The 14,285-nt window shown below is 43.4% G+C and overlaps 1 protein-coding gene and 1 long non-coding RNA gene across 7 annotated transcripts in view; one reads left to right on the top strand and one right to left on the bottom strand.

Annotated features, from left to right (window-relative positions):
• Positions 1-8,310: 8,310 nt before the first annotated feature.
• On the bottom strand, positions 8,311-8,839 carry LOC112935008 (uncharacterized). Its single transcript, XR_003238090.2, has 2 exons — positions 8,684-8,839; positions 8,311-8,511 (listed from the first exon to the last, which is right to left on the bottom strand). It is a non-coding gene; the product is annotated as an uncharacterized lncRNA (long non-coding RNA).
• A 56-nt stretch (positions 8,840-8,895) lies between these two features.
• Positions 8,896-14,285, top strand: part of U2SURP (U2 snRNP associated SURP domain containing) — a 49,615-nt gene continuing 44,225 nt past the window's right edge. For 2 of the 6 annotated variants that reach the window (XM_072727069.1, XM_072727070.1), the window contains exon 1: positions 8,923-9,067. Coding sequence is in view for 2 of the 6 variants with exons in the window: in XM_026018587.2 (XP_025874372.2) it covers positions 9,023-9,067 (45 nt within the window). In the remaining 4 variants the exon portion in view is untranslated. Of the gene's footprint in view, positions 9,068-14,285 lie in introns of all 6 variants that reach the window. The other 4 variants (XM_026018587.2, XM_026018586.2, XM_072727067.1 and 1 more) reach the window with 4 other exon arrangements.

The following is a 14,285-nucleotide window of genomic DNA, read 5'->3' on the forward strand; positions in this document are numbered from 1 at the left end:
AATAACAAGATGTAGGCAAAGTCAATGTGAAGGAAACAGAACAAAACTTGAAAAAGAGGAAAGGTATGCTAGATTTTTTGAGACTTACCATGATAACAATGTCAAAATAAAGCCTTCTGTTTAAGACCACTACAGTTGGACTTTTATTTTTGGCAACCAAGTGAAACTGATAAGGGAAATAATTTATTTTCTCTTCATAAGTTCATTCTTCACCTAGCCTTTATATTACTTGGTCTTGTCTTAAGAATTTCAGTCTTGGGGCACCTGTTTGGCTCAGTCAGTTAAGTGTCTGTATTTGGCTAAGGTCATGATCTCAGGGTCCTCGTACAAGCCCTGTGTTGGGCTCCTAGCTCAGCGGGGAGTCTGCTTTTCCTTCTCCCTCTGCCTCTGCCCTCTTTCCCCCCACTTGTGCTCTGTCTCAAATAAAAAAACAAAAATCTTAAAAAGAAAAAAAAAATGTATCTTCATGGGGATATCCAGGGTCTGAATGGCACAAGGTAGGTCACAAGTTGAGGCGGGATCTCTTGGTGATCTAAGCCAAGCCTCCATTTGGACTGCCAGCTCATGGCCAATGAGACTTCCTAGGAGATGTTGCCCTTTGCTAGTTGTCTTGATTTGCCATCAAGTGCCACAAGGTACATACCTTCAGTTACGTACACCTTTGCCACACGCACACACACTCACTCACTTAGGAGCACCATTTCTAGCATATGCCATCTAGACCATCTCAAGTTTTATCTTGTTGATAAAATAACTGCTACATGGTAGTCTTCTCACCAGGATCATAGCTAAAATAGCAATTTTTGTTGCCTTCAACATGTCACCAGCCCATTTCTGGGCTCTATGCTTCTTGACACCACTTTTACATATCTTTTATTTCTCAGGCACTTTTAGTTTTTTAAAAAAGCCTCTGCTAATTACTATTGTCAAAGGAATTCTAGATATCAATAAGTAAGTCGGGCACTTTTTTTTGGTGAGGGAGGGTGAAAGGAGAGAAAACTGCTATTATCATTGAAATCTTGTCAGGATAGGGGCAGGTGATCAAGTTTATCAGAATCTTTAATCTCACACAGAACACATCCTCCTTGAAGGCTGTTCCCTGACTATTCCTAGAAGCAGCTGGGATTTCTCTAAGCACAAGAGTTAAGTCTGAATTTTAGCTGTTTCTTTCTCCCTCGTATCTTCCTTTTTTTAGAGCCTGATTTTTTTCTGTCAGTGCCTGCAGTTCTTGGTCATGCCACCTCAAAGAATGAAGAGGTAGACCAGAGTGGTGGACAGCAAAGTAAGGTTTATTGAGCGATAGCAAAGTAATAGTACAAAGTTCTGGAGGAGGGGGCCTGTGAGGGTTGCCACTGGAGTTTCTAAGTCTAGGGGTTTCTATGGGTTTGTTGGTGGGCTGTTTTAATGGGATTAACCCTTCCTGTGCCTGTCATCCAATGAGGTTTTTGTCATCTCTCTATCACATGGGAAAGAATGCAGGGATCCTTCCAGGGAGGTGTAAAATCCTTTTGGCTCCCTTTGGACAAGGGAGGCCCCTTGTCCTTGTCTGCCTCCCAACTATCCTTCATCATTCCCCACTCTGAAGAGGTAACCCTAACTGCTATTAGGGAAATAGAGTGACCACTGATCTACCTACTTCCTGGTGGTGGAGGGGGGGTGATTAGGGTTGGGTTGGATGGAGTGGCAGTCAAGGTTCCTGTTGTTCTGCCTATCAAGGGGTCCCCTGTAGAAGTCTGGTTTGAGCACCATGTGAGGCTCCATCTGAACTACCATTTGGAGTTTGATGACCTTTATCTGGAAGATATAAAGTGGGTTAGGCCATTAAGGAGGCAATTACCCAAAGCACAATGCAAGACCAAGCATAGCTAGGGGTCCTGCAAGAGATAGAGGGTGTTTTGGTAAATTCCCCACATACTGTGAGGAGAGATTGGGTGAAAGGAATGTAATAAGAATTGATGGGATATGGAGAAGACGACTTATCTGTGTCTTGTCACTTCAAGACGAATTTGAGGTCCTCTCTTGGTTCACAGATGGATTTTGGTTCCTTCTTTTTAGTCCCCATTGGGGACCAATGTTTGACTCTGGAATGGTGGATCCAGGCTTCAAATTAAGGCACTTTGACTTCTGTTGGAATGGCTAAAATTGTATACAGGCCTTCCCAGACTGGCTCTAACAAGCACTTGGGTCCCTGGGGTGAAATGAGACAGGTTGGTTATATTGGGGCTGAAAGTTGGGAAGCTCCTTGCAAGAGGGATAAAATGATTTATCATTTATCATCCCCTGTAGGGAGCCTGATGTAAGACTCGATCCCAGGACCCTGGGATCATAACCTGAGCTGAAGGCAGACAGTCAACGACTGAGCCACCTAGGTGTCCCTTTGGCTTTTTCCTGTGCTACTTAATTTTTCCAAGAATTGAAATCTTCAGATACAATGTGATAGATAATGCCCCAAACCTCGGATATTCTGTTATGACTCTGAAGGGACTGGGGGAGTTCAAACTGAGGAATTTACTAGAGCCTTTATCACTTTTGAGGCTTTTTTGGTTCTATGGGGGAAGGACTCAATCCAGTGTGTGAAGGCATCTACCCAAACCAGGAGGTAGCTGTACCCATGTATTTTAGGCATGTGTGAAGTCCATTTGCCAGTCTTCCCCAGGGCAACCTCTTCCCGGCTGTATGCCTCTGGGGACCTGGGGATGGGAGAATGGGTTATTCTTTTCCTATCCGAGTTACTTTCTTCCTACTCCATAGTTCGTGTTGTAGCTTTGGAAATCAGGAGATCGGGCAGGGGGCTCCTGGGTGGCTCAGGGGTTGAGTGTCTGCCTTTGGCTCAGGTGGGCTCCTAGGATTGAGTCCTGCATCAGGCTCTCTGCAGGGAGCCTGCTTCTCCCTCTGCTTCTCTTTCATGAATAAAATCTTAAAAAAAAAAAAAAAAAAAGCTGGGCATGGCAGCCAGCCACAAGTCACCAGATCTAGCTCTTTGCTTAAATATCCTACTGGTTGTTGATCTGGCTTCAGGGCCTGGGTTAGGACACCCAAAGCCATTCCCTTTCTGTCACATACCAGTTATAAAGCTGGGGTATTGGCAAGGCCCTCTTGAGATTTTTTATAAAGCTTTCTCTGACTCTGGATCCCACATTAATAGATGGGTACCAGCTGTCTGAGGTCTTGAGAGGATCCCAGCTGGGGTCTTGAGGAGGTATAGCCTGGGTTCCGGTTTGAAACTGAAGCCACCCCTGGCCTCACCCAGCCTTTGATCCCCATATCTTTCAGCAGAGGCCAGAACCCCATGTTTTTCTGCTTCAGAGAGGGTCTGATTTAACAGAAGCATTACACCCAATTTGGAAAACTTTGAGGTCCCTGTTTGTCATAGGTCTTGTAGTGGCACCTCCCCTTGGTCTACCTTCAAGCACTACCTATTATTGCAAAGGATAAAGCCCTCGAGCACTGGCAAGAATTCCAGGATAGGGCAGGACAGGTAAGGGGAACTGATCTTACACTAGGAAGGATGAAGCCAAGTGTGGAGACTCCCCTGTGGACTCCATTTGCCTATGGACTTTGGATGTAGTGTTCCTTTGTTCCTCCCCACCGGGTGAGGGGGGGGGGGGTAGGTGGGGAGGAGGGGCAGAAGAGAGCAGCCAGGAGAGGCTGGGATCAATCCTACATTGCTGAGATCAGAAGAAAATGAACCACCTTTTCCCCAGTTAAAACCAAGAAGGCAAAGTCTCTCAGGTAGCCGTGTCTCATCCTCCAACTTGTATTGTGACCATGTGCCAGAACAAAGGAAAATGAGTTGTTTTTGCCCAGTTAAAACCAGTAAGTCATCCAAGTAAATGATAATTGAGTTATGGATCTCATTATATGGATCTCACTTCCTATAGCCTATGTCAGGAAAGGGACTCTAAAGGAGTAAGGTTCTTGTCAAGGAATTACCCGTCTACAAGAATAGAACTTCCACCTCAGTTCCTCATCTTTACCTGATGTGTGGCCCTAGCTACTCACACAACTGACAGCAAGAGCCCCTGTCCTCTCTGTGGGGTTCTGGGAGTAGTCTTGTTTACCCAGGCTTGGCCCTACCTCCAGAGAATGGCTCTGGTTTCCCCCACTCTTAAGACTCCTTTAGAAGTCAATGGACAAACTAGACTTTTTTTTAGTAGAGTTGTTCTGTTGGGCATAGCCACCTAATCAGATTTTAGTAGAATTGCTGTCTTGTATAGCCACATGGAGGGACAAGATGGGACACCCAGGGAGGGGAAATCCAGCTGGGATAAGCCCTGATGGAACCACAAAGTTGGGAGATCCCTCAGATCTTAGTTCTTTTGCCCTAGCTGGCCATTCCTTCATATAGGGTGGTGTAGCCAGTCTGAGGGGTGTCCTAGTACTGCCCAAGATAGGAGGGGTCACAAACAGGAGACAGTTTCTCATGTCACTGTGATTAAGATCCCTTGGAGGCCACTCTAACCACTCACAAGAGAATGTCTGGGGGATTGTCCTGGTTTTTCCTACTTGTTCTCATAGGGGAAGAATCAGATGAGAAAATAGTAGAGGGGCTTCTCTTTGGATGCCTGGATGGTCAAGTAAAGAGGTCCCTTTGAGAGCCTTTGGGTATCCAAAGGGTAGCCTTCGTCAGGTCCCTCAATTGCTGCTCATTTTTTTCTATATCCCTTACATCTGGTGTACCCTGAAAGGAGTTCTAAATCCTTACCAAATCAACATTCCCAAATTCTGTTGGGGATTAGTCGGAAAGGAGCCCAGAGAGCCTGTCACCGGAGACTTCAGAATGGCAGTTGCGCTAATTGCTCTTTCATGGCTGATGGGTGCCCATTGTTTCAACAAACAAAATGGAGGTGGGGGGGAGACAGAGACTGACAGAGATACCTGTTGCCCACTACTCACGGTTAGTTGTCCTTAATGGTGGAGATCCTGGGATGAGCCCTCATAAATGTTATAGGATTTTTTTTTCTGTCAGTGCCCACAGTTCTTGGTCATACCACTTCGAAGAATGAAGAGGTAGACGAGAGTTGTGGCCAGAAAAGCAAGGTTTATTGAGTGACAGCACAGTGATAGTACAAAGTTCCAGAGGAGGGGACCTGCAAGGGTTGCTACTGGAGTTCCTAAGTCTAGGGGTTTCTGTGGGCTTGTTGGTGGACTGTTTTAATGGGATTAACCCTCCCTGTGTCTGTCATCCAATAATGTTTTTGCCATCTCTCTATCACATGGGAAAGGATGGAGGGCTCCTTCCAGGTGTAAAATCCTGGAGGGTGGTATCCTCCCTGTCTGCCTGTCTTCCAACTATCCTTCATCACTGGCATATGCTAGAAATTCAGTAACTGCCAAATAAACAAATGGATGAGATTATGCTTTCACCAGCTTCTATCCTGAAGTCTAGAGAGCAGGGAGAGGCTGCTTAAGAAATTCTGTAGAATGAAAGCACCACCAAGTAGAAACAGTCCATTGGCGCACCACAGGAGACTTTAGCTTTGGGGCAATCCTTTGTAAGGTCTCTTTCATTGTGTGTATTGTTAAATGATACTTTTGTTTCAGCCTCTCCAATCCACCTTTTATCCCATTTCAAAAGAAATTTAACATTTGGGAGGTCCCTAAAAGCTTTGTGGGTCCTAGGCACTGAGCCTTTGTGCCTAATGGATAAGTGGTTCTCATTGGTGTTGGGGGACTGATTATTGAATATTATGTTCATCATCACTAGTAAGACTTAAATTGTACATGAGAAGTAGAAAACTCAAATGCCTACAAGCAGGCCAGGTGTGGGGCATTTGTCCTCCGGTGAACCAAGAGGTTGCTATGGCTCACCTCCACTGATGGTTTCCCTTTTAAAAAAAAAAAATATTTTTTTTTCATGGTTTTATTTTTTAAATTTAAATTCCATTTGCCAATATACAGTATAACACCCAGTCCATCCCATCAAGTGCCCTCCTTAGTGCTTTCCTATTTTTTCAAGGAACACTGGAAACCCTAAGTATAAAAACATAAAATCTCCCAGTTTCAAAGTGCCAGCTGAAATTTCAAAGAACAAAAACCTCCTTGGTTGAAGCAAACAAAACACCTCTGTGGACTGCATCTGTCACGACTTGCAATCTCTGTTGAACATAGCTGCAGGGAAAGCCCTTTTAAACAGATGACAGGAACTAGAGAACCAACAGTATTAGGAGGAGACAAAAGAGCCTGGTTTTAGTGTGATTGTAAAAAAGTAATACTAACCGTAGTAAATTGCAGGATTTTCTTACTATTTAGGTGTAGTCCCTTGTCAATAGTAATTTTGAATCTAAAAGTTTCAGATTCTGTAATATTCCATTCGTAAGATTCATGCTATGTCATCCTCCTTAATTTGTGGTTTGAGTAATAGGGCCAAGATTTTGTGACACATATGTGTTGAGGAAAACTTTGCTCATAATCATGATTGTGAGTTTTTAAAAGTGTATTTAGTTAGGCCTTAATAAAGACCTATGTATTCCTTCTTGTCAAGTCACATTTGTCTGGCTTCCTTTGGGACTTCACTGTATGAAAAAGAAGAGAAGGAAGAAGTCTGTGTTCCTTTATTTCTAACTCTTTAGGGGAAATCATTTGGCTAAAATTATCTCTCTGAGAAGTAGAACTTTGGGGATTTGAATGAATAGCATGCATTTATTCACTTTATAGACACAATCAACCTGCAGCACTGCTGGAACATGGCTAGGCACATGTTCCCACTCCTTCCTTCATCTCAGCTGATGATTTCACTTTCTAACCCTAGATTGTAAACAATTAAGGTCTAGTTTGATGAGCATTTTGAGTGGGAACCTATTAGGTTCCTATGGAAACAGAAGCAGAGTCTCTATCTTAGGCTTGGTGGCAGGGAGGGAGGTCTGTAAGGCTTTCTGGAGGAAGTGACATCTTCAGGAAGAGCATGCAATTGATTATCTTTCAATTAGAGACCAGGATGAGGGTGGGAGAAGAAGCCTGGAATTGAAAAAGTGTGATAAAATCTGAGACTTGGAAATAAATTCAATTGGACTGGAGACTGCAGAGCATCATTCCAATTTAATTTCAAAGCCTAGCACTTGTCACTTTTTGATTATGTCCTGTTTGCTTACTTGTTTGTTGTCTGTTCTTCCCTCCCCATCTGCTCACGCAGAGCAGGAGCCCCATCTGCTGACTCCTCAGTGCCAGATCCACAAAACTGCTACCTTTTACTGAAGGCCTGCCATAGGTCAGATCCTGTGATAAGTGCTTCCCTCATGGTTTTCCCTCTCCCCTCCCCAACACCAACCAGCAGACAAAATTTTACTTCTTCAGAGTTGGCTCAAATGCTCCCTTCTCTGTGAAACCTCCCCATCTCTTTACCCAATCCTTACTCTCAGAGTTACTTTTTTTAGAGTTTCCACGCTTTGATTTCTCATTGGGGCATCAATCTAATCCTGTTGCTCCTTCCCTCCATTCTTTTATCTTTGTCTCTGTAAACCTCTTAACACTTTGGACAGAATTTTATACACAAAACGGGGCTCAAAAATATTTTGAATAAATGAATTTGGGAGAGAAAGCGATGAATCCTTCTTCCCTTCCAGCAGTCCTGAGAGCAATCTTTTAAAACATGAAGTCTGACATGACAGCCCTACTTAACCTTGTTGAAGGCCACTTTGATCTCAGACTAGAATTCTAACTCCTAAGCACCCTGCTCATTCAGGGCCCTATGTGAACGCGCTCCGACCCATCTCTCTAGCCATGACCCTCTCTATACCTTCTTGTAAAACTTGACTGCTTATGGTGACTGCACACCGGCTGTAATGATTCATGTCACCAGGCTTTTATTTCAACTACTCCCTTTACCTGGAATGCCCTTTTCATTTTCCTTACCTGGCTCAGTTGAGGCAAGATCTTCTTAAGCAAGTCCCCCTCCCTCCCCAAGTAGTCTTCATGCCCAGTGTGGAGCCCATCTCCGGGGCCTGAACTCACAACTATAATATCAAGACCTATGCTGAGATCAAGAGTCGGAAGCGGCTTAACCCCGAGTCACCCAGGCACCCCAAGTGTTCCTTCTTTGAATACAGATCCTGTTAAGAACTTTAAAAAGGTACTAAGTACAGAAAAGCTTACGGTGCTCCCCTCCATTTGTGTGATTAAAAATGAAAACACGGCAGCTCGGATGGCTCAGAGCTTTAGCGCCAGCTTCAGCCCAGGGCGTGATCCTGGAGACCCGGGATCGAGTCCCGCATCGGGCTCCCTGCGTGGAGCCTGCTTCCCCCTCTGCCTGTGTTTCTGCCTCTCACGAATAAGTAAATAAAATCTTAAAAAAAAAAAAAAAGAAAACAATACTAAACCATGAAATGCAATTTTAAATGACACAGAGCTTACAAGTGCGCTAGATTTAGAATACCGTCTACTAATGATTTTCTCTCATTCTCCGTCCCTGCAGGTACCCATTTTGCAGATCCCCGAACAGTCCATCGGAAACTCCACTGCTGGATTCTCAGGTTGGGTCAAACGCTCCTTTTTCTCCACTTTCCAGGCATCGTTCTATGCGAAAAGTAACGCAGAGCAAATTGCGAGTTCGCCTGTCGCGCCCTATGGGGTAAGCTCCGGGGCTGTCGCAAAACCCGTCCTGGGCCGCTGAGCGCGGGACCCCCCACCCCCCCGCCCCCGCCGCACCCCAGCGCGTATCTTCTCTGAGGATCCTTTCCCTCCTCACCCAGGAAATTCAACTGGCTCGCGCCTATCAGGGGCTGGCGCCGGGAAACAAGTGAAACCTCAGCCGGTCCTGAAGGTCAGCACGAGGAGACGCTCCAAAATCCCAGAACCACGTGAAAGGCGGAGCCCCGGGAAGACCCAGGAAATCGCGCAAAGCGGTCTGGGCCGGGGAAGTTGCCGACACCGGAAGTCACGTGGCACAGCTCCGCCCGCATTCCCTGTCTCGGCAGTCGACTCCTCAGTCCTGCAGGCGCCTCTGGCGGGCTCCGCCGAGATCCGCTCTCTCGGCGCTCGACTCGCCCGTGCTGCTGCGGCCGCCGAAGGAGGGGCAAAGCTCAAGATGGCGGACAAAACGCCAGGCGGATCTCAGAAGGCCAGTTCGAAGGTAATTTCTTAGAGGACTTCGTAAGTCAGTGAGTTTATAGCTGTCATCTGGAGCCTGCGGACGCTTCCGGCCAGCCGGAGGAGCCTGGAATGGGGGTCCGCGCTCTGGTCACGGCTGTAGGCCCCGCCGCCGACGCACTGTGGTGCGCAGGTTGAGAGGCCTGGTGTCTCCCCTCAGTCCCAGGCTGGATTCGGCTCGAGACCCGCGGGCCCGGGCTGGGTGGCGTGAGTAGCTCGGCCTGCGTTTGGCATTGGGGCGAAATCAGGGATTTAGATTGAGGTTCGAAGCCGGGAAAACGCGCCCGTGTGTTCCTGTTTGTGGAGCCCTGAGGCCGCCGGACAGCACCTGGGGAGAGGCGGGAATCGCCTCCCGGTGCTTGAGCGTTTGCCTCCCTTCCCTCAGTTCTCCGGTTTTTTTTGGATCTCGCCGCGCTTCCGGTCTCCCTCAGGTTCCCCCTTGCCCTCCGGGGAATACAAAACAACAGCTCGGGCTGCAAGTTGTGAGGGGAGGGCCGAGGGTGGAGGGGCGCGCGAGGTGTGGGAAGTGCAGAGGCGGGAGCGGCTCTCGCCTGCGAGAGCTGCGTCGCCAAGGTTAGAGCTGCGCCCCACACGTGGTCTTATCTCACTTAAGAGGAAGTACCAAACGAGCCCTTCTTTTGGGGGTAGGTTCTCAAGGACTCGGGGTCCCCTGCATCACCAGGTTGTGTGTTCCACCCAGGCCCTTAGAAGCCGCTTAAGACCGACTGTTAAATTCATTTTTGAGTCCACAGGGAACCATGTGCAAGTGTTGAGAAACCATTGAGCTGTAGAAGTAGTTTAGCGGGAGGTTAGGTGGGTGGCCAGCATCAGGTCTTCTTCGTTGCCATCTTGGGTCGGTCCTTAAGTTTTTTTTTTTTTTTTTTTTTTCTTTGAGTTTCTCATCTCCAAGACGATATTACGAGTGATAGATCCTGCCCGGGGTAGTTCTTAAGCTTTTTCGGTACTAGTGCAGGAAGTTGCATAACCGCTCAAGGTTCCAGGGGCTGTTAACATCTTGCAGAGCATGTATGATCCTGAATCGGTTATTAGGAAGTTAGGTTTACGGTGGACCGGGCGAGCCCTACCTCCAGTTTGCTGTGAGAAACAACCCATTTTATAAGAGCTTTGTCAGTTTCTGATGACACCCTTTATGCCATTTTGTGAATGGTGGTTCATAATTAGTTTGTAATCAGTAATGTCTTTACCACACTCATCCTTTAATTTTGTGGAAACTATGGTAGAGGGTCAGTTTCGGCTGTTTTAAGTCCCTGCTTTTTACTCCTTGTCAGTTTCTTCCCTTTGCAGCACTGTTTCCGCCGTCTTGGAGGGGGATAGTTGGGTACATCACTCAGGCCACTTTCTCAAAGATTTACAAAAACAGCCCTGCTTGCTGCTATTAGGGAACCGTTGCTAAAGCTACTACACGCATAATAGTTCGAGCATAAGCCGCGCAATTTTAGTTTCTTCTCAAGGTAATATTTTAAGTATCTCCTACTCGATGCCTTGGATACATTGAAAACATTTTAATGTATATGTTCTTCATCCTTCTAAAGTAGTACCTCTGGTGGTCCTGAATGTGTGGCTGTTCCTATAAGTAAATCTTTTTGATTTGTGTATTGCTTTAGATTATCATCAGTTCATGCTATTAAGAACTGTATTATTTACAGTTCATGTCGTAAAAGGAATCAAGAGTATCTCAGGACTCAGATGATACCAATGTGATATTCTCCATTAATGTGGAGGGCTGCATGACGCAGTTAAAGATTATGGATTTTGATAACAAGCAAAAGACATTTGGAGTTAAATCTTGAATTGATAAGTATATTTGCGATATTAAGGCAAGTTGCTTAAACTCTTGAGCTTCACTTTTCTCGTTTGTAATATGGATGTAATCTCTGTTTTACAGAGTTGATGTAAGGATTAAGCGAATTAATGTCTATAAAGTACATAATAAATCTTAGTTCCTTTTTCCTCTCTCCTTTTTGTCCTTAGAGGAAATAAAAAGTGCTTACTTTTCAAAATGTTGGTTAAATTCTAATCTAAGGTTTAGTTAGAATCAAAGTCACTATCATATAATGACTGTCCAGATTGCTGCTTTCTGTTTCTCATATAAAAGTCTAGAATTTATTGGAGTATTAGATCATTTTGGCAAATATTTGGAATTTCTAGCCTTTGATCTCTGGTTTGATTTTCCTTCTTCTTGGAGAGCAGATAAGTGACATTCTACAATACAGATGGAATGAACAGATTCTTCTGTTTCATGCTCTTTTTTGGTAGTTGAATTCCCATTGATATAGGTTGGGATGTTTGTTAATCATAGTTCTACACATTGAGGAAAATATTACTTTAAAAACGTACCAGGGAATGTAATGTACAGCATGGTGACTATAGTTCATAATACCGTATTGCATATTTGAAAGTTGCTAAGAGATTTTGAAAGTTCTCATCACAAGAAAAAAACTTCTGCGTGGTGACATGTTAATTAGGCTTATTGTGATTATTTTGTAATATGTACAGATACTAAGTCATTATGTTGTATACCTGAAACAATTTTTTTGTATGTCAATTGTACTTCACTAAAAATAAATTAAAAAATAAAATGTTCAATATGCAGAGTTTTTTTAAATTGACGATGGCAAAATTATTTGATGTGCCTTAATAATAATTATTTTCTATGCATTTATTTCTGTTTATCAACAGACAGAAATACTGCTTTAGAGGAAAGGGTTGTTAGTATCATGTTGTAGCTTTGATTTTGGGAAGAGAGATAATAACTGTTCCCTTAGAAAGTTGTTAAACATAATTGCTTAGAATTTAATTTATAAAGATTAATATTTTGATTTTAAGAATTTTATTTGCACAGCAAAATGAAGATATGAAGAGAATGTGATATTTTCTTTACTTCTGCATGTCCTGTGTGGGTTATACTGCTAATATAATGGAATTATGTGCCCTGGTTTGTGGTTTTTTTTTGTTTGTTTGTGTTTTTTTTAGATTTTTATTTATTTATTCATGAGAGGCAGAGGAGAAGCAGGCTCCATGCAGGGAACCCGATGCAGGACTCGATCTGGGGCCTCAGGATCAGGCCCTGAGCCAAGGCAGACGCTCAACCGCTGAGCCCCCTGGACGCCCCAATACGTGCCCTGTTATTTCCCTCTGACAGCGTTTCTTTTTTGCCATATTGTCAAAAACTGGGTTAGGTAAATTTACGAGCAGGTAGAAGAGAGTGCTGGCTTCTTTGGACAGTTAGTGCTAAATTGGTTAGGGAACCGTTTTAATTCCTGATCAACAAAAACATTTCACTTTTAAGAAATAATTAAAATGAAGATACATTCAAGGCTTGTGATCCTTAGGTATTTATTACTGCTTGTGTACACTCTCGTTGGTACCTGAAAATATGTAACATTTAAATAAAAACAAATCTTGAAAATTAGGTTCTTCATGGTTTCCAATTTTGGGTGAAAATTTGTTATGGTGTGACTGTAACCTTATCTTAAAATATAATGTGGATAGTTTTATGGGTGGAAGGTTGTCTTTTTGGATGGAGAGTGGAATTACAACTTCTGTTGATTGATACTCTTAGAAATTTGAGTATTTGTAGCACTGTTCCTTGAATATGACTTGATGTTTTTAAAAATTTCCTACCTATCTTGTTGGATTGGTTTTCTGAAAGCGCAGTTTTTATTTTTTTTTATTTTTATTCCTGAAGGTTTATTCTTTCTGGAAGGTAAACCTATGGAAGATTCTCATTTGCCTTTGTGGCATATGAAAGAGGGGGTTCATTTGGTGTGCAAGTTGAAGACTCCTGCTTCTCTACCACTTTTTTATAAAGAGCATCATTTTTAATTTAATTTTTTAAAAAGATTTTATTTATTTATTCATGAGAGACATAGAGAGAGAGGCAGAGACACAGGCAGAGGGAGAAGCAGGCTGCATGCAGGGAGCCCAACATGGGACTTGATCCCCGGTATCCAGGATCTCGCCCTGGGCTGAAGGCAGCACTAAACCGCTGAGCCCCCGGGCTGCCCTCATTTTTCTTTTTTTTTTTTTTTTCATTTTTCTTTTTTTTTAAATAAAAATAAAAACTTGGCTACAGAAAAAAAAAAAAAACTTGGCTACAGGATATTAAACTTGGAAACATTACTATTAGAAATAACTTGCCTCAAAAAAAAAAATGAAATAACTTGCCTCTTTTACTACTATTAAGTAGTTTTAATATTTTATTGCAGACCAGCCATGTGTTATTTTGCTGAAATAACTTTTCAAAAAGCAAGATGCATTTGCCAGTAGCACTCGAGGCTATACGGTACTGTTAGCTGTGTCTTCCTTTCAGGAGTTAAATTTTTTAACTTTCCTCAGTTTAGATCGACTACAGGACATTCAAAATGTACTTACAACTTTTTGTGTATTGGTAGTGTTTTAAATGTAATTTTAAAGATCATTTCAGGTTTTTAATTTCACTTTATCTTAACATTGTACACATCTTAGTGATTTATAGAGTTGTTTTGAGAGGTGGCCCTTGGTTTGCCTTGGAGAGTGGTATTAAGGTAGGTAGCTGCTACTTGTTAGTGAGTGGACAGCAAAGTATCTAGACAGTGGAGCGTAACTTAGTTTTGTTGGGTAGGTACTTACTCCAGTAGGTTAAGCCAACAAGTGTATTGGGTCTTCGTTACTTGGCAGGTCTTGTGCTTGACTTTGAGGAAGAAAACATTGAATAAGACTATACAAACTGGGAAGTATGCTGTCTAGTGGAAGAAAATCCACACATAATAGTACAGAGTAGAGGTATCTAAAAGTTTAGAGAGAAGTGACAGCTGGTTAATAGAGGATGGGAAGGAGAGGCTTCAAGAATAGAGAAATTTGAGTTCTTCTAAACAATGAGCAGAGGTTTGAAGGGTGGAGAGAGGGATATAAAAAGAAATGGGTGAGGTAAAGAAAAATAAATCTGGGAAATGGGTTGGTAAATGATCTCGTGTATTAGCCAGTGCATAGGGCGCTTGCATAGGGAATAAAAGTTGCTGAAATGGAAAGGTAAGTTTGGGATAAATTATGGAGATTTTGAATGCTACAGAGTAAAATTAGAGAGCCATGGAAAATTTGAGGCAGCAAAGTCTTTTTTTTTTAAAGATTTTATTTATTTATTCATGAGAGAGAGAGAGAGAGAGAGAGGCAGAGACACAGACAGAGGGAGAAAGGCTTCA

This window comes from Vulpes vulpes, chromosome 11, assembly GCF_048418805.1.
Source record: "Vulpes vulpes isolate BD-2025 chromosome 11, VulVul3, whole genome shotgun sequence".
Taxonomy (NCBI): Eukaryota; Metazoa; Chordata; class Mammalia; order Carnivora; family Canidae; genus Vulpes; species Vulpes vulpes.